Source organism: Electrophorus electricus, chromosome 15 (genome assembly GCF_013358815.1).
Source record: "Electrophorus electricus isolate fEleEle1 chromosome 15, fEleEle1.pri, whole genome shotgun sequence".
Taxonomy (NCBI): domain Eukaryota; kingdom Metazoa; phylum Chordata; class Actinopteri; order Gymnotiformes; family Gymnotidae; genus Electrophorus; species Electrophorus electricus.
Window position 1 is genome coordinate 990,001 of NC_049549.1, and position 21,579 is coordinate 1,011,579.

Sequence of the window (21,579 nt, forward strand, 5' to 3'; positions counted from 1 at the left end):
GAGGAATTCTCACGAGTAGGTTCTCTGGTTTGATGTCCCGGTGCACTATGTTCAGGCCGTGCAGGTACTTGATGGCGCTGGCCAGGTTAAAGAGCATCCCGCTGGCGTCCCGCTCCGTGTATTCGTTGGTGGACGTGATGGCGTCGAAGAGGTCTCCGCCCTGCGGGTGAACACAAGCCAAAGTATAGAAGATCCCTGCCGCAAAACCCGGAATTCTAGAAGGTCCCCTCCAAAATCTGAACTAATGAACCCTGACAATATCCTCCATCGTGTTGCCTTCTGACCGAACCAAAACAAAGTCCACTTCCCAGAATTCCCTGGGAAATCACAAGGAGAACCTCCAATCCTGCTCCACCACTGCCAGGAGATCCAAGTCACCTGATATACTGATTTTTATATATATATATCTCTGTGGTGTACTTATACACACACCTGTCCTTTTCTGTTTCCTCTTTGCGAGGTATTGCCCTTACTAAGCATTCTTTGTTTGTTTGTTTGTTTGTTGTAGTATTCGGATTCAAACCTTGTTTGTGTTTATGGATTTATTGTCTCTCTGCATGCCTTCTCAGTTCGGAATCTGCCTGATTCTCCCATGGTTTGATTTGCTCTGGTTTTGACCCCTGCATCTTTCTTATTTACTCTCCTGGATTGCCCTAAAAGCAGTAACGTTTGCCTCCCGTATTTTATCTGCAAGTGTCTGTTCTTTTCTGTCTCGTCACCCCTCCAAAGATCTGCTAGAAGGTCCCAACCCCCATTCCTCACGATATTACCTAGATACCTTTCAGATCGGTTCCAGTGCGGTTACTAGATAATACGCAGTAGCTACTGAATAACGTTTTAAGATTCAGGATCAGAGATATTAAGCCTGGAACCGAAGAGGTTAACGTCACACTCGTAGAGTCCGTCACGTCAGTACGGGCTGGGAAAACCATGGAAGTAAAGAAAAATGGCACGGACTCTACCTTCACCAGCTCCATGACCAGGTAGAGCTCGTGCAAAGTGTCCATCTCCTCAATCAGTAGGACAATGTTGGGATGTTTCACCTTCCTCAAAATGGACACCTCGTTTTGGATCATGTGCTCCTGTGCAGAACGGAAACACACACTTGTCACTCGTCATTTGGTGTGCAAAGCGAACTACGTTAATCATCGTGGAACCATGTCACGCAGCAATTACTACAGCCCTGTGATTCCTATATTCCTACATCCCTGTCTGGAGCCATGAAGCTGCCCCAGATAGGGATGTAGGACAGGTGGACTGTCAGGTGGGACTGCTGGCCTTGGGGCAGATGCAGCCGCGCGCCGCTCTCGGGTGCCTGAGGGCAGCTCACCTTCCCGCGGCATTTGGCCTTGTTGATGACCTTGAGGGCGTATTCTCGGCTGGAGGATCGCTCCACGCACTCGCGCACCACCGCGAAGTTGCCATCTCCAATGGTCCTGCCCACCTTGTACCTCTCGGCTATCGCGGCGGGCACCTGAGAGCCATCCTCCACCGCCTCAGCTGCAACCGTACGTACGGGGGCAGCGGTTGCTTATTCTCCATAGCAACACAAATCACCATAGCAAGCGAAAAGGGATCAAAACGAAACATCAAATGTAAGAACAGTCCCACTTGTGCTCTGAGCGGTTGCCAGGCACTGGAGAAGAGAACCTGTCAGCTTAAACAGAGCGGCAGAAACTAGTCCCAGGTGCACAGGATTGGTAATCAGGTGAGGGAGTGGGGCAGGTGCTGCGCGTGTGTGTGTGTGTGTGTGTGTGTGTGTGAGTGTGTGTGCGTGTGTGTGAGTGGGCATGTCCTTACTTCTTAGTGCCTAGCACACTGTGACAGTTTATGGTGAGCTATATGGTAGACCTGCAGTAGAGCCATCGATTTTTGACCATTGACTTGTTAAAGATGAAAGGTTTATGAGTTTTTAAAGAGCCCCACAATGTTAGTTGTTAGCCCATGGACTGAAGGAGGTGCAGCTCTGGGCGTGAGGACCAACTCTGGGCGGTGTTCACTTACCTTCACTGCCTGGACCATCCCCCTCGTCCATGGAGCTGCAGACTTTAGTGGAGGCCAGAGAAAGAGAAGAACCACTGTGTTGAGAACTCTGCCAGAGAGAAAGAGAGACAGAAAGAGAAGGAGAGAGAGACAGAGAGAGATGAAGAGTGAGAGGGAGGGAAAGACAGAGAGAGAGAATGAGAATTAGTGAGTGTCTGTAGGTGAAGGGGGTTGAAAAGGCTTTAGGGCTGAATACCATTAATAGTTTTAGAATTATTAGAATTATTGGTATTATCTGTAATATGCTGATCAATTAGTTGTTGTGAGGTCATTTTTATTTTTACATTTCACAAACATTTCACAAAATCAGCTCCAGATTCATAAAAAGCCTCTTTCATAATAATAATAATAATAATAATAATAATAATAATAATAATAATAATAATAATAATAGTACATTTTAGTAACCTTCACACCTTCTGTTTATTTTTAATGTCCCTTTTCACTAACAGCAGAGTGGAGTTCCAGTAATACACAGTTCGTAACACACAGTTCCTAATCTCAGGACTGTTCTCAGTGTGGCTAGGCAGCTCGCCCCAGTGACAGAGACATTTGTGCAGCTCCGAGCTTCTACAGAGCTCAGGCACTGGCAGGGACCCACCTGCTGCTAAAATTAGGCCAGCCCTGGCATCCCAGGTGAGTGGGACCACTGTTCTGGCACAGCATGGGGCAGCGCCGGAGGACATGTAAAGGAACACGGAAAAAATACCCCGGCAGTTTCCGTGGCAACACTCCAGCCTAGGCGGGCTAAGAATAATCCGTCAGGAGGGCAGGTGAGGTGAAGCGGAGCTCAGCTACCCTCCACCTGCTGTCTTCAGGGGAGCAGGTGAGGTGAAGCGGAGCTCAGCTACCCCCACCTGCTGTCTTCTGGAGGGCAGGTGAGGTAAAGCGGAGATTTCCTGTTCCACCTCAGAACACCATGGAATCAACACGCATGGCTTGCTCCGAACAGTCCACCGAATCGGATGCAGCCCTCCCAAATCCATCTGTCTCTCTGACAAGAGTTATTTATGGTTACAAAAAAAATGTCCAGGATGGCCAGATATCAAGAGCATCCTCACAGGTACTTGAAGCTGAATAAGTGGAAATGGAAATGACTTCCAGTTTCTAACATTGAACTTCTTTTCTCTTGTTCACAGGCTTCAGTGAACAGTAGAAAAATGTTGGACCTTTGTTTACAGGTACTGTAGTTGCCTTAAATAACAAAATAAATCCCTTCCTCCTTCAGGAGACTGTATCTGCATAGGTACCTCAGGTAACTTCATGTTTTTAAATGAAAGCAAGAGGACATCGTTTCAGGAAAAATAAACTAAGAGAATAAGAACGAGAGACCAGTGAAGACCTGTGAAGAGTTAACTGAGTAGGTAACTAGTGAGGTGCTGGAGCTCCAGTTAAACAACCCAACCTCAATTGTGTGCATGAAGGGAGAGGTCAGACTAAACCCACACACTCTGCAAGGCTCAGAGGAGAATTCAGCTGGAATGAAACATGGCTAAGGAGAAAGGCCCATCTCTGGTTGCTAGGGAACGTCGGGGTGGCGGTGGCGATGGGGGGTTTGCGGGCAAAGGAAGGCATCTTTGAGCGCGTCTGCCCCAGAACTGATCCGGAGTTTGGAATTGATCGAGCTCTTTTGTAAAGGAATGGAAAGGGTTGGAATTCAAATGGTTTGGCAAAACAGCAGAGCTGAAGGGCTGGTGAGAATGCTGGGTTCTTACCCGTCTCCTCAGGCTCGCTGGGCTGGTGGGGGACGGACTCGGGGACTTTCCTGAACGCGGTGTGGACAGCTGACTGCCGGCAGTTCCATTGGCTGAGGACAAAGGACACACTGAGTCCAAACCAGCATCTCGATCACTTTACATTCAGTTAGCAGGTGGGAACTCAATTTCAGATGTGCAGTCCTGTTTAAAAATGCCAAGATTATTTACACTTCATTCAGAAGCAGTAAATAGTGGTTATCACTGAACAACATGAGGAGTTAGTGTTGTCAATGCCTTTAATAATATACATTGGAACTAGGAACACAATTAAAACCTTAACAGTTTAAATTTCTTTCATGTTGGATTTGACCTTTTCATAACAGTGTTTTGCCAAATTAAGGAAAAAAGATGCAGCCCACTGAATAATATTTTGCTATTAAAATGTAAAATGACATGAATTATAAAGCCACCCTTAGTTACAAAAATGCTCACGTTCACATTAATAATATATTAAATACTCTCCACACTGGATAAGTCAGACTGCAGTAATCACAGCAATAAAGTATCAGCCATAAAATCCAGTCATCAAACAGTTTAACGTCGTGGCAGGAACAAAACTGCCTGGGCGCCCAGATATACCACAGCCCCCAACTCTACCCGAATAACAGCCACGACCCGACAGAGTGAAAGAAGCACGCCTGTCTGTCCTCTGCCTGCAGCAGAGCGCAGCAAGCTTCCGGAGTGCGGCACTACGACGGCGGCCAAGCTCATGCCGCCTCTGTGTGGGATCTGGCTTCCCCGAGCTGGCACCTGCTGGGTGAGCACCAGCAAATCTGCATGCACTTTTTAAGGGGTTTGGAAAGTAACTGATTCGAAGGTGTTGGTAACCGGAGTTGTAATCACAAAGTCAAAGCTCTGCGAATCAGGCTTGACCGAGCTTGTGTTGCTGCATACTGAATCAAACAACACTGTTGTCATCTTCTGAACCCTCAGCTTCAGTCACCTTTTTGCACAGAGAGACTTGCAGCGTAAGTTCACCACTGTGACATTTTTGATTTAGAAAGCCAGGGGCCAACGCCACATAGATCCTGTAGGACCAAAGGAGAGCAGAGATGTCTTTGACAAGTGCCATATGACTACTACCCTCAAAGGACTTTTTCATAAATTTCGATTTCTGAATTGCATTGGTTTGTGAACTGGTTTGATTTGTGCACTGCCATGCCGTAAGTCCCGTCTTGGTGCACTGCCATGCCGTAAGTCCCGTCTTGGTGCACTGCCATGCCGTAAGTCCCGTCTTGGTGCAATGCCATGCCGTAAGTCCCGTCTTGGTGCAGCCCCTGCAGGGTTCATGCGTTCGTCCAGTAACTGCTTGGGCGTGTGCGCGGAGCACCACTACTTTCAGCTTTTCTTGTCCTCTTTTATCCGGCCTAAAGAATTCCCACCTCGCTTGGCTGTTTTGCTTGTACGAACCAGGAGACAGCAGCTGCTATCCATCCCAGTGCCGCAGTAATTAACAAAGGCCATTTCTTTCGGTGGTATTCCATCTTTACTCTGCTCCGTATGAGAACAGCAATAAGCACGCTTGGCGCAAATCAGACTACTGACCCAACTTTTCAGGAGTTTCAGCCCCACCCCTCTACTCAGTCCTCTTACAACGAGGCCCCAAGTCAGTCGATGGGTGGCGACAGCAGTTAATTAATGCGTGCATTTGGGACACCTGCGTCAATTACATGCCGTACCACTGCTACTCTTGCCAAGCTTTAGAATCGCATGTACTGATGAATTAATTCAAAATTGAACCAAGATCATTTTTGACAGCTAGTGTTCATAAGAGAGCTGCTTTATTGAGATTATGCGTGTGCAGACCATGATTTAAAATGGGAATGATCGGGAGTGAACACAAATCCCTAGGAGACAAAAGAAACCCGTGACCTTGAACTGGAGATCAGGGCGACCAGCCCCTTTGCTGAAGGATCAAGAACTATGCAAAGAAGTTGAGAATAAGGATATGATGGCATAATGAATAGACTAGTATGAGGGGGTGTGCCTAGTCAATCTCTAATGCAACATGAATACAAATAAACTAACGAAACAGACGCAGTCTGAGCAGGACTGTAGCCTAGCAAACGATCGCAAATGATCGCTAGCAAATGGTGTTTGAGTGTGTCTGGAAAAAAATGGTTAGTTTTAGAAGCTTTATCTCATTGCTTGTACTCGTTTCTCTTGTTGCTGTTTTTGGTTTGTGGACTTCGCACTCACATCTCTAAGGAGGGGAATCTTGCTCGTCTCCTGAAAATGCTAAAAGAATATGGCAGAACCTAATAGTGTAACGGACAGCCGTAGTGCAAGCCTCCCGCCACTAGAGGGTGAAAACGCGCTGAAAAACCAGTCATCAGTGCGATCGCCTACAGGTGTTCACCTGCGTATATAAGGGCTTCACCAAGGCTGGTCGTCTGTATTTTGGTAAATGGTTTTGTTACGGGTTAAACCCCTGTGAGAGTTTTCCATTGAGTTCCCCCCCACCCCGTTCGTTTCTGTGGGGAGAATTTTACACTTTCTTCTCAGTTTGGTGTAGCCAAAGGAAAAGAAAAGCCAACCAGATAAGAGAGTAGAGAGACGCAAACTCTGTTTGTTTTTCATACCGAGTTTTGTTTCCTCCTGAGCTTGTTTGGTGTCCCTGGTTCTTTTCCCACATTTTCCTCTGTGGAGAGACTACATTTCTTTCGTCTAAGGCCCTTATGCTCTCTCCTTTGTGGTGTGGTGGTTTGTGTCCAGCCCCATGATTCTGGCAGCTCCTGGTTCGATGCTTGCACCCCATGAGTCGAGGGGCCTGAACGTGTCTTTTCCGTCTGGTGGGACTCATTTGTGCCTTCAGTCCTCTTCCATCTGTTCGGGCATGGATCTCTCTCCTCCATTTGTCAAGTACACAAGCACTTCACTACCCCTAATCTGAGTGTTTAGGTTCAGTAGCCTCCTAGCACTGGTGGTGTTCTACCTCAACCTGTGGCAATAATCTCAAGGAAAATACGCACTCTGTCCTACCCGGGTGGTTGAAAAATAGTAAATGAATTTGATATTTAATGGTCTCTATCTCATGATGGGGGGGGGGGGGGGGGGGGGGGGGGCAGTGTGATTAAAACTTTTTTTTGATACATCATCCTCAGATTTCTTATATAGACTTTAAGGTTCATCTTGAAGTGGAATCGTATGTATGTATATATATATATATATATATATATATATATATATATATATATATAATTTTTTTTTTTTTTTTTTCCCTCACTAAGTTTGTTTGCCTGGTTTAAGTACAATTGTTACCAGAGACAAAAGTGCTTTTGTCAAGTGCTTTTTTAAGCACTAATATTGCTCTAGTGCTTAAAAATGTTTGCTGATGTAGACAATGTAAATTGTTGGTAAAATTGTACAGATACTGCCATGTTTGTACGTTTGGCTTTAGTGGTAAGGTATTTGTTGATTTGTTGAGATTTTGCAAATAAACTGCATTGGAAACATTTGGAAAACCTAAATTTACACATATATGTTGCATCATTTGCTAGGATTTTCCTGTGCTCAAAGAGGGAAGGTTGATGAAAACCAGCTGTTGAGCAAAAAAAGTCACAAATGTCATGAATTTTCATTTCATTTTATTTTCATTTTATTATTTCAACCAGTTACTGGTGAGGTCTGCGACTACATAATCAGTCACTGGTGTGGTCTGTGGGTACATAACTAGTCACTGGTGAGGTCTACGAGTTCATAACAAGTCACTGGTGAGGTCTACGGGTACATGACCAGTCACTGGTGAGGTCTACGAGTTCATAACAAGTCACTGGTGAGGTCTACGAGTACATGACCAGTCACTGGTGAGGTCTACGGGTACATGACCAGTCACTGGTGAGGTCTACGAGTACATGACCAGTCACTGGTGAGGTCTACGAGTACATGACCAGTCACTGGTGAGGTCTGCGGGTACATGACCAGTCACTGGTGAGGTCTGCGAGTTCATAACAAGTCACTGGTGAGGTCTGCGGGTACATGACCAGTCACTGGTGAGGTCTGCGGGTACATGACCAGTCACTGGTGAGGTCTGCGAGTACATGACCAGTCACTGGTGAGGTCTACGAGTACATGACCAGTCACTGGTGAGGTCTACGGGTACATGACCAGTCACTGGTGAGGTCTGCGGGTACATGACCAGTCACTGGTGAGGTCTGCGGGTACATGACCAGTCACTGGTGAGGTCTGCGGGTACATGACCAGTCACTGGTGAGGTCTGCGGGTACATGACCAGTCACTGGTGAGGTCTGCGGGTACATAACCAGTCACTGGTGAGGTCTACGAGTGCATAACCAGTCACTGTTGTGGTCTACGAGTTGTCTGCGGGTACATGACCAGTCACGGGTGAGGTCTGCAGGTACATGACCAGTCACTGGTGAGGTCTGCGGGTACATGACCAGTCACTGGTGAGGTCTGCGGGTACATGACCAGTCACTGGTGAGGTCTGCGGGTACATGACCAGTCACTGGTACGGTCTGCGGGTACATGACCAGTCACTGGTGCGGTCTGCGGGTACATGACCAGTCGCGGGTGCGGTCTGCGGGTACATGACCAGTCGCGGGTGCGGTCTGCGGGTACATGACCAGTCACTGGTGTGGTCTACGAGTTGTCTGCGGGTACATGACCAGTCGCGGGTGCGGTCTGCGGGTACATGACCAGTCGCGGGTGCGGTCTGCGGGTACATGACCAGTCGCGGGTGCGGTCTGCGGGTACATGACCAGTCGCGGGTGCGGTCTGCGGGTTGTCTGCGGGTACATGACCAGTCACGGGTGCGGTCTGCGGGTTGTCTGCGGGTACATGACGTCACTGGTGCGGTCTACGAGTTGTCTGCGGGTACATGACCAGTCACGGGTGCGGTCTGCGGGTACATGACCAGTCACGGGTGCGGTCTGCGGGTACATGACCAGTCACGGGTGAGGTCTGCGGGTACATGACCAGTCACGGGTGAGGTCTACGAGTACATAACCAGTCACTGGTGAGGTCTACGAGTTGTCTGCGGGTACATGACCAGTCACGGGTGAGGTCTGCGGGTACATATGCCACAGTTAACCATGACGAGATAATGCATGTAAAGGACACCATAACCAGCGCTGCAGGTCAGCTCAGAAAAGGGATCTGATCACAGTTTAGTCCTGGGCCACCTGCAGCACACCAGGGTAGTAAAAATCCAGAAACGGACGACAAATGTAATACAGCACTGACTTCAAACAGCAAAATTATTCACCCTCAGCCACAAACGGAATGTGAATACAACTCCTGTTAAATGATACACACACAGCCTCCAGATGAGTCACAGCCCAGCCGTACAGTGTCGACTGCGCAGGCATATCTTACTGGAGTGCAACCGGGAGCGTGGGAAGTCAGCCCGGTCCCATGCGCTGGCGGCTTTAGTGAGTCACTGCCCTTTACACCTTTTTTCTGCTCTCACAGTGGACACGATGACTCAGAAGGTGCTCAGGTCTCAACACCACACACTTGGACTACACACACATTTCTCACATCCATATTACTGCGCACCTATATATAAACATTCATACTTCCATGAAACACAAGTAAAAAGACTAGCGACAAGCCCCCATAGATAAGATTGGTTAGCGTCACTAACCGTATTTCCTGCTCCCAGACAGTGTTGCAAAGCGCGGCCTGCCCGCGCACGCGGTCGGCTGGGTGTCGGTGTGTGTGCAGGAGGGGGTGGAGAAGCCCTCACCTGAGCTGTTGGAGGCGGGGGACTTACTCCTGCAAGACGCACCCCCCCGCGGGGACCATCGGCCCTGCATGGAGGAGATCCTACCGTAGGACTGCGATTTCACCACCCTGCATTCTGAGACAGAGTGGGAGGGAGGGACAGAGAACCCGAGTCTGAACATTTGGGGGAAAAAGGAGATTAAAAATAACAATTTATTACAACAAATGCTTTTTGAATGTAACCATCCTTTAGTGAGGAGTCCAGGTAGTTGCCTGCAAAGTTTGAATGGTGCCTCCCCCATCCTCCGCACTTATAATTGTAATTATAGTGTAACTTTGATTTGAAACATTGAAGGCTTGCTGTTGAGTCAAGCTTTGTTTTGGTGCCATTTCTTAATATAAAAAGCAAAATTACACAGGGAAGTCTAGATGTATACGAGGATAGTCACGATAACCCCTTTTTTTCCACACCAGCTGTTGAAAAAGCACATCACTGGCAGTCACTACTTCAGGGTCTAATGATTACGTGATGCATAAAATCTTAACCTAAATTTACAGGGTTTATAGAAGTTATAAATAATGCCCTAAGATTCATCATCAGCATTTGAGAAAGTTGTGACGTCATCCTTTGACTCATATCCACAGAAACCCTGGAACACTCACTTAAGCTGTCGATGACACAAATGAGCCTTAGATGAGTCATATTTGACAGTTTAGAAATGAGGGAGGACACTGCATGCTCATGGATTCAAACCGGGATCTCCAACCAGGTGTTGCAAGCCCAGTGCGGGACTCGTACCACTCTCATCCAGCAGGAAGTCATCCTGGTAGCGGAACTTTTCCGGTCCGCAGGCGATGAAAATGTCATCTTCACCGAAGAAGTCCTGAAGACATGTCACCTGGAAACAAAGGTACAGCAGCTCACACTCCTCCACACCTCTTGTATGTTTTGGTGACCAAACTGCATTATCATGGTATATTTGCCAAAAGTTTTTCCTTTCCTGGAAATGGAGACAGACAGGAAGTGAAGTATGGGATGTGTGACTTCCAAAACAGCCGCCATTCCTTAGCCACACCTCCTCCTATGCCAGCACTTGGTGGGGCTTCCAAACGTTTAATAAGGTGGGCCTTAAATAAGGTGGATTGATGTCGGACCAAGCCCGAATGCACAAAACGGCCAAACCATCTGGGCCTGATCGCTCTTCCAAGCACAGTGTCTCTACTAACACACCCATGAGTCTCTCTTTTTATAATTCACTCATTCCGATGACCTACATCAGACAAAAGCGCACACGTATTCGTAAGAAAATAGCAGTAAGGTGATGAATCATGTGCAGATAAAATCTCTGGCCCCGACGTTCCTACCAGTGGAAAATTCTTCCTTGACAAATGCCACCTATGTGATATTCACAAGCTCCCCCACAGTTCTGCCATTCCTCCTGCCTCCCTAGACCTGGACGCCAAACAACAGAAGGAGGAAAGTCTACTTTGGAGATGCTAGAAACATTTTCTCACATGCAGATATATTGAAACACGTCTTAACACAACCACCAAAACAGTGAGTCTGATGAAAAAACAAACAAACCCTCAGCACTGCATTACAGAACAAAAACACCGTGGCTCTTCAATACTTGCATGTAGTTTTCAAAGTACTATGCTTCTATAGCTCAGCCTTTGCTGTCGTGGTTCTTGCTAATGGTTTGCAGTGGCTTAGAAAAAACTTAAACACTCTGCCAGATTGCTTTGCCATTAGTTCTATGAGCCACTTCCTCTTCAGGTACTCCCGAAACACTGGAGATGACATCTAAGCTCTTTCAAGAAGACCAGAACGGAAATGTTCCTTACAACACTTCAGAACATTAGAAGAGTTCTATTATACACAACTGTCAATAGCCTCTACTAGTTTAACATGTTTCAGCAAATTGACACAGTTGCTTAACTAAAAGATAAAGACAAACCAGTTCTTTATTACTGGTGTTACTGGTGTGATTGTTTCAGTTGTTCTGAGGGAAAGCTCACTGCGCACTAACTGAACTCCAGGGTCTCCCTATTGCCTTCAGGCTCATGACAGTCCCTCCATTACATACATACACACACACACACACACACACACACACAGCATATCTGTAACATCACCTCAAGCACTGGTCTGACATGTGGCACGACGGCAACCAGGCCCCTAATTCCAGCCTCTAATTCCACTAGCTCGCTAGGTTCTGTAACAGGTGATTATACTCATAACTCTAGAGTGGGAAAAATCTGGAACGTCTGAAATAACCAAAATGTGATACACATACAAACAGAAGCAAATCAATATTTGGCAAGTTTTGTTTGATCTGTTGCCCTCGTATAGATTAAGGATGCTGGTCGTTAATGTAGAGCTGGTCGTTAAACTTCAAGCATCAGAAAAATGTCGGACAGGTTTAACAACGCATCTGGAGTTACAGCCCGCTAGGCTGCATATTAAAGGTGTGCTCGAGGTATTGCAGTAGGCGTCACATAGAAATCTCCAAAGTATCCCTATATTTCCCACAATTAAATGGTCTATGTAATTTGTTCACCACTCGTATTAGTAAACTAAAATAATACAGTGACACAGCAACAGTATAAATAAAAGCAATTACATGGTTTCATACTGCAGTTCGTTTTCACATGCGTGCCACGCTAATACGCAGCACAAAGAAATCAGAGTTCTTCACCCATGACGGTGAAAGAAAGTAGCGTGGAGTGGAATTATTCAGGAATAAAAGATGCATGAAAGTTATTACATAAGTTGTTAGCGTTACACTTCGGACAAAGGGCTGAGATGGACATTAAAATTCCAAAAACTCCTGTCTGGATGCCCTCAGGAAGAGGATGAAGCTTGTTAGCGGAGAAGTCTGATGAGACCTTGCCAACTGCAAGGTGAAATGCTTCTCAAGGCTGAAGCTCTGAGCGCATACGGAAGAGCAGGAGGCTCCAAAAACCTTTCATCAAACTCTAGCACGGCTAGCAAGAGGCCAAAGCTTTCTGTCGATGTTACCGTGGACAAATCAACGTGGATTCAGCAGTATGGGCAGGGTACACAGAACAAGGCACTACTGAAATCTATCCTGAACAGGCCAGCTCATTGCAATATACAAAATGAGGAGAACTCAATAAAATTGTTGAAAAATGTCTGAGAATGCATATGGAGAATTTACTATATTCATATTAATTTTATTTGGTATAAACATTTATCCAAAGCAACTTACAAGTGAATCGGTATATGTTAGTGTGCATACTTTAGTGCTTAAGAACATAAAAGCACATGTTGACCAATCACTTTTGCTGACAAGGTGACAGTACTGGTTTATTTTGTAACTAACGTCAGTCACACATTAATTTTCCTGCTATCCACCAGCACAAGGATTTAATTTCCTCCCTCTGTACTGATTGGTCTACAGCACAGATCTCCCCATCTCTACATACTCTCCAACGTCACAGTGTTGTAATCACAAATGTGCCCAGTAAAATACAGCTGAAGTGCAAAAATCAACTGACAGCAGGAATAGTCTGATCTAAGATGTTGTGGAATATGAAATCTTTCAGCAGGAATGGTTTGGGAATTCTGGGAAATATAAAATGTGTCTGCAAAGTGAACAAAACAGTGCGACTGATGCCATGAGATGAAATTCAGACTCTAGACGGCAAAGGTCTCCCCCTACATGGGACTGGAGCCTTGCGGCGTTTTATTCATGGCTTATTATGTAAAAACATGGTTCATCCACCGATTATTTCAGTATTGAAGCATGAATAGGTATCCTCTGTCTCCTGCGTTCAGCAGGCGCTATTATGAGGGGCCTATAATTGCAATGATGAACAGCCGAGCAGAGGTAACGAGGGACTCCAGCAGGGCGGTTTCCTGCTGACAGGAAGCATCTGGATGGATGACACTTTCACATGTAGGAACGCGCTCTGATCCACGCGTTAGCACGCATCTTGCATTCACTCTTTTCACTGCTGGAAGTTAAGAATCCAAGGTGAAATCAAGCCAACCTCCTCGGAGCTGCCGGAGCCCAGGCAATGGTTTCTGACTAGAGCAGGCTGCATTTCACAGCATTCGGTTGCCGCTGATGATATTTAGCTGGTCTGGGTTCCTGCTATTTATCATTACATTTAATAGCATTTGGGGAGCATGGAATTACATTGATAAATCACATATTTCCTCCAAATTCATATATTCATACTGGTTTGAATTACCATCTACTATAGAAAGAAAATGAAACGCTGCTCTAAAGGAAAAAAAACCTCATTATTTTGTGCTATGTAAGGCATGCTACACATGCACATGCTACACACGCGCACGCCACACATTTTCAGGCTACTGTTTTGAATGCAGAACAACGTTTGACAAAAAAGACAAATTTTCATTCCTTCACAAACAGTTGAAAGAAGGCCACAATTCTTTGGGTAACTGTGTCTGTTCTGTCCCAGAATGTGTCTGTGTTCAGTTGAATACATTGCTAGCTCTTTGAGGAACTGTCTAGGAAGCAAACAAAAAAGTATAGGAACGTGAAATAACTTCTAATGTGGTACTAAGAACAGCTGCTATAAACATTAAGAAAACATGCAATGTAGACTACTGGAGGAATACCAGCGTTAGTATTAGTTTGGCTCTCTGAATTAACAGGTTTAAATTTAGACATTTTATAAGATTCTTTATGCTATCAAAGCACCAATTTACTTATCAAAAATGTGAGATTTTTATATTGCATGAACATTTACACTGCAGCCAAACATTTCTACAGCGAGGGGAGCAGTACCATTCCCTTCATAAATGGACCATAAGCCTTAATACATTCTGATGCAACCATTTGTTGAGGATTGTGAGGGGGAGGCAGACAGACACTAGTGAATCACCATCAGAATTCCCAGTGCTGGAGACGGCATTTGCAAAACAAACATATTTGGCAATCCAATCAGTGGCCCATATTTCTGTTTAGTATTGCTAACATGCCTGTTCTAAAATTCACTGGTGAATCAGTAACACAAGCTCAGATGTGTATCCACCCCAGTTCTGCCTCTTAAACCTAGACTGCGAAAGGTAAACTGGGCAGACTGGATCACAGAGATGAAGAGAGAATTGATTTGCCCTCCCTCCTGGATCCGCGACACAGCTGTATCCAGCCCGGATGTCTCTGTGCTGCCCTCCGGACCACTGGTTTGCACCAGGCTCTCCCTGTACACCCTCAGACCATGTCAGCGGGACACCAGAGTCCATAATTTACTCGGAGAGGAGCTCTCCATGGTTCTGAATCCACAGGACATTGATGGTGTGCACAATGCGCTGGAAAAATATACACTGACAACCGTCCTACCCAGAAATCAATGCAACACGTTCATCCTGTTTGAAAATAATTAATAATTGCCTCATATCAAGCTGAATGACTTCTGAAATAAATCATCTCTGAACTGTAAGAGAAAACACAGCATGCTGAACTTTTTTCGCATAGTTACTGAGGTTAGAAGGTGTTTATGGAGAACAATTACTTTCATTTTTATCATATGGGTATGATCTCAGAGATAAGCAAAACAAATGGAGTGAGTCCTATTCAAAAAGAAATTTGTTTATGCAAAGAGAGAAGAGAATTATTTCTGTCATTCATAATTTATAGACATATAAAGCTATTAAACTTCTGGGCAAAACATTTTCAGTCTTTAGTCTTCATTGTCCCTTTTATTTGGTTCATATATTTTCCTCATAAGTTACACACACAGTTTATATACACACCTTTATATACCTTCGCATATTGTGTACAACTTGCATATATTAACAGCAGTGCCAACTACAAAAATTTAATGGCAATGCTGAAAAAAATGATTCAGATGTCACAGTTATAACTGATATCCATTTAGATAGAGTACACAACCCTAAAGGACACCGCCAGTTTTGTAATGTCAGGGGCCGCTGACATGTTGCAAGGAAACCTTACATAAATCAACAGATGCAAGTCACCACCCTGCAATGGCGCATGGTGCTGTTAGGCCACGCCCACCCCAGATCTACAGCAGTTGTGGGAGGGGCTACCACAGGTGGCGTGAGAGGGAGCAGGTCACTCACATCTCAGACAGTTCACACTGATCCCACCAACGAGGCGCGCAGCATCCAATAGAGACACAACATGGATGGAATCTTGACAGATGACCCGCTTATGAAATGGACAAGGTGACTCATGCGAGCATATGGGAAGTAAGTGTTTAAAATATTAATTCAATACAAATACACAATGGAGGTCAAAGCTCACAAACCGCACTGGCTGATGGGCAGTGACTAAGCCCAAGTCTGAGTCAGTTCCAGTTCCACCAAAGCACAGTGATTCTGTAGGAACAGTCTAGATCAGCACTTTGATCAAATCTTGAGTACATTGAAAAAGCCTCTGAATCATCGAAAGCTTTATTTATTTCCTTCAGACTCCTCAAATTGGGCTGAATGACTCATTGGTCTCAATGATTCATAAACTGTTGTGCCATTTGGATCATTCAGCTGTTTTTTTTTTTTCAGCAGATCAATTATTATTATGAATTAATACATTTATTATAATGAATTAACTCTGAAGAGAGACTTGGAGTTTGTATGCAAATTTACCATGTGGTCCTTACAACCTGTTTGTGTTCAGATTGACATGGTTGTGTTGTGTGTGTGCGTGTGTGTGTTGTGATGTATAACACATTACTCATCCCCTTGGTATAATGTGATTGGCCAGCTGGTTTCAAAGTCAAGGTCAAACTGAATCATCTGATCTCAGCTCCTTAACAGCTTTATCAGGTACGGCCGCAAACCTCCAGCTCATATGGCTCCGTTTCACATTGGAAGTGCAGTTCTGGAGCGGCACACGAAGCAACTGCCTGTGGTAGGGAGTCATTCATGTGAATGTTCAGGAACGTGTACACGGAGCCAGAGCCAGGAGCTCAGCTTGACTGAACGGCTCATTCGAGGGCTGTCAGGCCATGACACAGTCCCACGGTCACTCAGGCCCAACTCACTTGGTGAGTAGGAGATGCCGTTAGCAAAGCCTGTGCCCAGATAAGATCCTTCAGAAGTCCTAAAGTCTGGCCTGAGTGAATCAGGTATCATAGAGGTAACATGCCTCCTACCACTTCCGAGAAGAGCCACACACCTTCTCTGCCAGTATGGTCCTGCCGAGAAGAGCCACACCCCCCTCTCAGCCACTTTGGTCCTACCGATAAGAACCACAACCCTTTTCGGTCATCAAGGCCCTCCCATGGCTAGCACTCCAACCACTACTGTCTGAACAAATCAAAGTGAAGACTAATGCATGGGGTATGACTGAACGGAGGCATGTCCGCAGTGAATGCCAAAAACCAGACAGACCGGGGGACGGTGTCCCTTTGACCATTTGCACTCACGACACTGTCATCTCAGGCACCGCGTCAGACATGATGGACGCGTAAGCTCTGTTCATACGGTCCTCTTTAAGCAGGTCATTGGAAGCGTTTCAAGATGGAGACTGAGCTACAGACAAACGGGGCAACCGCTATGACCCACCGCCGACCGCACAAGTTTCAGCCGAGGCACAGTGTAATTGCTGTGGACTTAGCACTTATCCATCCCCAGCACTTAAGCATCAGGCATGGAGTGGATCGAGTCATCACATTCACGCACTAAACAAAGAGCATGTTTGACAAATGCTCGTCAATAGATATCCAACATTAATGGCCTTCTAAAGCAAGTGGATGCAACTCTGCCTGCATATCTGGAGGAAGTCCACGCTGAATGAGGGGTGTGGGGTAAGGATATAGATCGCATCCTCCATAATGGAGTTATACGCTGTAAATGACCTGTTCTACCATAAACAAGGCATAGGGAATCTTATTACTAGAGCTGTTGGAACTATCTGTTTTATTAGTGAGCAGAACTGCCACATACCTTGATAGTTGCCATATTAAGAAGTATGGGATGTAGATTCTGACAGAATCTATTGGTATATCTGGTTAAAAAGATGCAGTTGCACAAATATTCAAGCTCAGGGGAAGGTGTCAAATGTTAAGGACAAAGATATAGCTCCCAATATACACTCCAACATAACTATATGCATCGGTTATTTATTATGTGCCATGGAGTAATGGCAATGCAGCTCATGTGAAGCACATATCAGTCCTGTGTCTGCCCCATCAGACCTGTGACATCATCAATACTGCACCCCCTCTGCAGCAGAGGCTGTTTCCTAGCAACCAGCTCCAGCAACCTCGTTGTCATAGAAACCGAAAGAGGGTTGGGGGGGGGGGGGGGATTACCACAATTTCTTCGAAAATTGTACTAATATAGAGGATGTAAGAAAAAGATTATGTCTGATTGTCAAAAACTGAGCACACCAATGTTGGTGTGTCTGAAATCATCAAAGATGCTACGAAAATGTATGCATTAAATTTTATATGAGGGAATCCTTGTTCTCAGTCCATATTTCCCTTCCTTCTGCCCAGTCTCTGATGACAGGAATCATCAAAATAATACATAATTACATGGCAAACATCATTTTTGGTATTATGAGAAACACAAAGGAGCAAACATGCACAGTACAGAAGAGTAGAAAGTAACGAACGCAAAAATAATCTTTTATGCGACTTCGCAACCTTCTAAACCTTTGGAACTGCTCTGATGTTCGTGTTGTGTGCTGAGACAAATCCAGCAGACTGGGCAGAGAGGTGTAAAAGGAGCTCTATCGCGTGAGCCGTGATAAGGGCGCGGGCCTCGTGCACGCCCGGTGGGGGGATGGTAATACACTGTCCAGCCTCCTCCTGTGACCGAAAAGGTTAGGCCTACTGTCAGAACTCACAATATGGCTGCCACCCTGTGCCTGTCACCTACTCTCCCTTTTACTCTCTGTCTCTCACTCTCTCTCATGCTCATTAATTCTCGCTAATATACCTAATTATATATTCAGTAATATTCTGTGTGACACAAGGACCCTGTGGGTGGGGGGCAATTCGAAGACAAGGTAACAAAAGGTAACTATTACGGCGTGTGTGCAGCATGCTTCCTACAGAGCCGTATCCTCAGATGGAGTCCTCTAAAAAGTTACACGACTTTGCGCAACCTTCAAATGTGCTTTCAGTGTTCACCTTTTCCTGTGAGTGTGATCTGAACTGACGCGAATACAGAGAGCCTCTGCTTCTAAATACGGCTGCCTGGGAAGCCGGCCCAACCGAGGGAGGAAAGCAGAACACTGAGGAGGAGAGCAGAAAGCCAGGACGTCAGCTGGTCCAACAGCACAGCCAAGGGAACGGCGTGACCTGTTTGTGAGGGACAGTGACGTGGGCGTCGTCTCACCTGAGAGAATCCGGGCCACACGTCAGAAATGTGGGCCGACTTGTCAGAGACGAGGGTGAGAGGCCTCGTCTCACTGTACCTCTGGTTTTCTTTTGCGTAAGACTAAAATGGCCCACGTTTCAGAGCTGGAAACCCAGCAAGGGCTTTCAGATGTGCTTGTTACACACAAAGCAAGGGCCACTTTTATAGATACCCGAAGACGTGTGTCGCTGAGGAAGTCACAATCAAACAAATTTAGATTTAAAATCTGAAAGACCAAACGTTTGTGTCTAATGTGTCCAGCGCTCACCAGAAAGACAACGGCTCTCTTTTCTAAAAGAGCCCTGACACCGATATATGTGGGCCTAAACGTCACTAAACACCCAAGTCAGCTGTTCAAGAACTGAACATCCTCATCGGGGTGGGAAGACAAGCTCGGACGCTCCCTGTCCACACCCACCTGCTTGCCGTCAACCGTGTAGAGCTTCTTCACAGCTCCCGTGTCCAGCTTGATGGCGTCGGTGATGTCACTGAGGACCTGCTCGAACGTGTGCGCCGTCTTCTTGTTGAGGAGAATGCGCACGGCTTTCCGGGGCTTGACCCCGCTTCGGATGACCGTCACCAGCTTGGGCCGGATGAAGTCCTTGTTATCCTTGGCATCCAGTGAGCTGGCCTTGGCGCTGGCCAGTGAAGTGGGCATCCGCGAAGACACGGTGGTCTTCACATTGACTGACCAGTTGGGGCTGACGTTCTTGGTGTAGTCCAGTTTCTTGTAGGGCTCTATGGAGCCACACACGTAGCTCTCACCTGTTATGCACAGATCAACGTGCGAAGCTTTAACTGTAGCTTTAACTGCCTCAAAATGCTTTAGATTCATGAACATGCTGACAAGTTAAGAACAGAACTCATACGGCAAGAATTCAGTTTATGTACTCCTTGTTGACAGATCTGATGGGCCATATATAGTGGAAATAACAGAGTCCAATGACTTCAGGGGATTTTCAGTCAAGGTTAATTACCCCATTGACACCAAAATCAGACCCGTTTCATTCATTTTCACATTCGCTGTGTCTACGAAGGCACTGTGGGGTTTGGATGGATGGTTGGCCTAAATGTTCCGCTGAAATTCTCCACTGAAATGCCAACGCACGTTTAGTATCTGGAGCAGAGAGAAAGCTATCTCTGGTAGCGGACAAACATCTGTATACAGTACAGATTTAAGTCATTCAGCTGTTGGTATGATTAGCGTGGTGTGGCTGTAAAAGACTGATTCTAAAGTATTTAGGAGCATTTAGGACCGTTCAATGGTTACACAAGCAACAAGCAAATATGTGATGCTCATTACGAAAACAACATCAGTCATTTCATTACTTCTCAGAAAATGCACAGTAAAATAGGTTATACATCAGATGGGTACGACTCCAGGCATTGTCAGGAACACGAACTGGTCTATCGTATTTTCACTCAGTCCACATTTTCACATTTTACTGACATAAACTATATATATATATATATATATATATATATATATATATATATATATATTTTAAAAAGCGGACTGAATGTACCTACTTGATTAATTTGGAACGCGACCCCATTTCACCTTTGCTTATGGGGTGAGGGCCAAGAGTTAAGTGTGCTGAGTTGAAACGTGCCATAAATTACCTTCCTCCAGTTGGTCCATGCTCGTGATCTTTCTGGATCCATCGACGGAATATATGGTGCGCACGCCTTGGGGCAAGTGCACGTTGTCGGATAAGGAGCGCGTGAGGTCTGCGAGGAGCGCCTCGAGCGACCGGAATCGGTCCGGGGAGACGGCATACGTGATTCCCCTGAAGTAGCGGTCCCCGTTCCGGTAGAAGCGCACCTTCTTGGCTTTCTTCTCCGAGCTCAGGGCTCGCAGTGTGCGGGTCCGGTACAGGCTGCAGTGGGCGCTGTGCGTGGGGCTCGGGAGCCCGTTCGCCCGTGCGCTCCCGCGGTTGTACCTCTGCGCCTTGTCCCGTTCGTCGAAATGCTCCAGCTCCATTTCTGCAGCCTCGTGTTATTCCTGTGTGAATGTGTGTGGACAAAAAAAAATGTAAATATGCTTTTTGGTTTGTGAGTTAAGGCAACCTAACATGTCAGAAAACTACGGGCTACGGGAGGTATGACGGATTTATGAATAAGGTATGATTCCGATTTATGAATGAGGCATTAATTTAAAACTCATTTCATCCGTGTCAATTGATTACATTTATACACACTTTTTGTAATGCCTAGAATAGCCATTATCTTTGTGACAACAATATTCGCACAATTCTAAGTTACTGAAATCCGCCCTTTGCCCGTTATAACGATAACGACAGCAATCCTGGCTACTGCGCCCGGTTTGGTCGAGACTTCGTGAATTAAATGTTCAAGTAACAGACATGATCGAATTAATGAAATAACGGGACCGGGCTCTGCGTGTAATCGCACAAATAGTCCCGGGATGAAACGATATTCCCCGCTTACCTCCGCGCGTTCGGATATCCGTGGGCTAATTCGGTTCCAGATTGCGCCGTGTAACGTCTCACCGTGCCACGCGGACGGGCGGCAGAGTCGGAGGGCCCGTGCCTTCTATTTTTGTGCCGCGTGCTCCTGCTCCGGTAGGCTGCTGCTCGAGGCGACGGGACGGGATGGGCTAGCGCTCGTGACGGTGTCTAGCCCCTCACGTTCTGATTTACGCGCGTCCATCTCCGGTTCAAACGCGAGCCTAATAATAATAATAATAATAATAATAATAGAAATAACAACAACAACAATAATAATAATAATAATAATAAT

General features: G+C 45.9%; 1 protein-coding gene across 3 annotated transcripts in view; it reads right to left on the reverse strand.

Moving 5' to 3' along the window:
- The window catches only part of LOC113582271 (serine/threonine-protein kinase DCLK1-like), a 33,934-nt gene that overhangs the window by 11,967 nt on the left and 388 nt on the right, over nucleotides 1-21,579 (reverse strand). For all 3 annotated transcript variants that reach the window (XM_027017950.2, XM_027017951.2, XM_027017952.2), the window contains exons 2-11: nucleotides 21,268-21,508; nucleotides 20,440-20,821; nucleotides 19,235-19,581; nucleotides 10,285-10,384; nucleotides 9,508-9,621; nucleotides 3,759-3,850; nucleotides 2,005-2,092; nucleotides 1,331-1,500; nucleotides 963-1,082; nucleotides 14-160 (exon numbers count right to left, since the gene is read on the reverse strand). In XM_027017950.2, the coding sequence (XP_026873751.2) occupies nucleotides 14-160; nucleotides 963-1,082; nucleotides 1,331-1,500; nucleotides 2,005-2,092; nucleotides 3,759-3,850; nucleotides 9,508-9,621; nucleotides 10,285-10,384; nucleotides 19,235-19,581; nucleotides 20,440-20,800 (1,539 nt within the window). In that variant the 5' untranslated portion in view covers nucleotides 20,801-20,821; nucleotides 21,268-21,508. The remainder of the gene's footprint in view (nucleotides 1-13; nucleotides 161-962; nucleotides 1,083-1,330; nucleotides 1,501-2,004; nucleotides 2,093-3,758; nucleotides 3,851-9,507; nucleotides 9,622-10,284; nucleotides 10,385-19,234; nucleotides 19,582-20,439; nucleotides 20,822-21,267; nucleotides 21,509-21,579) is intronic.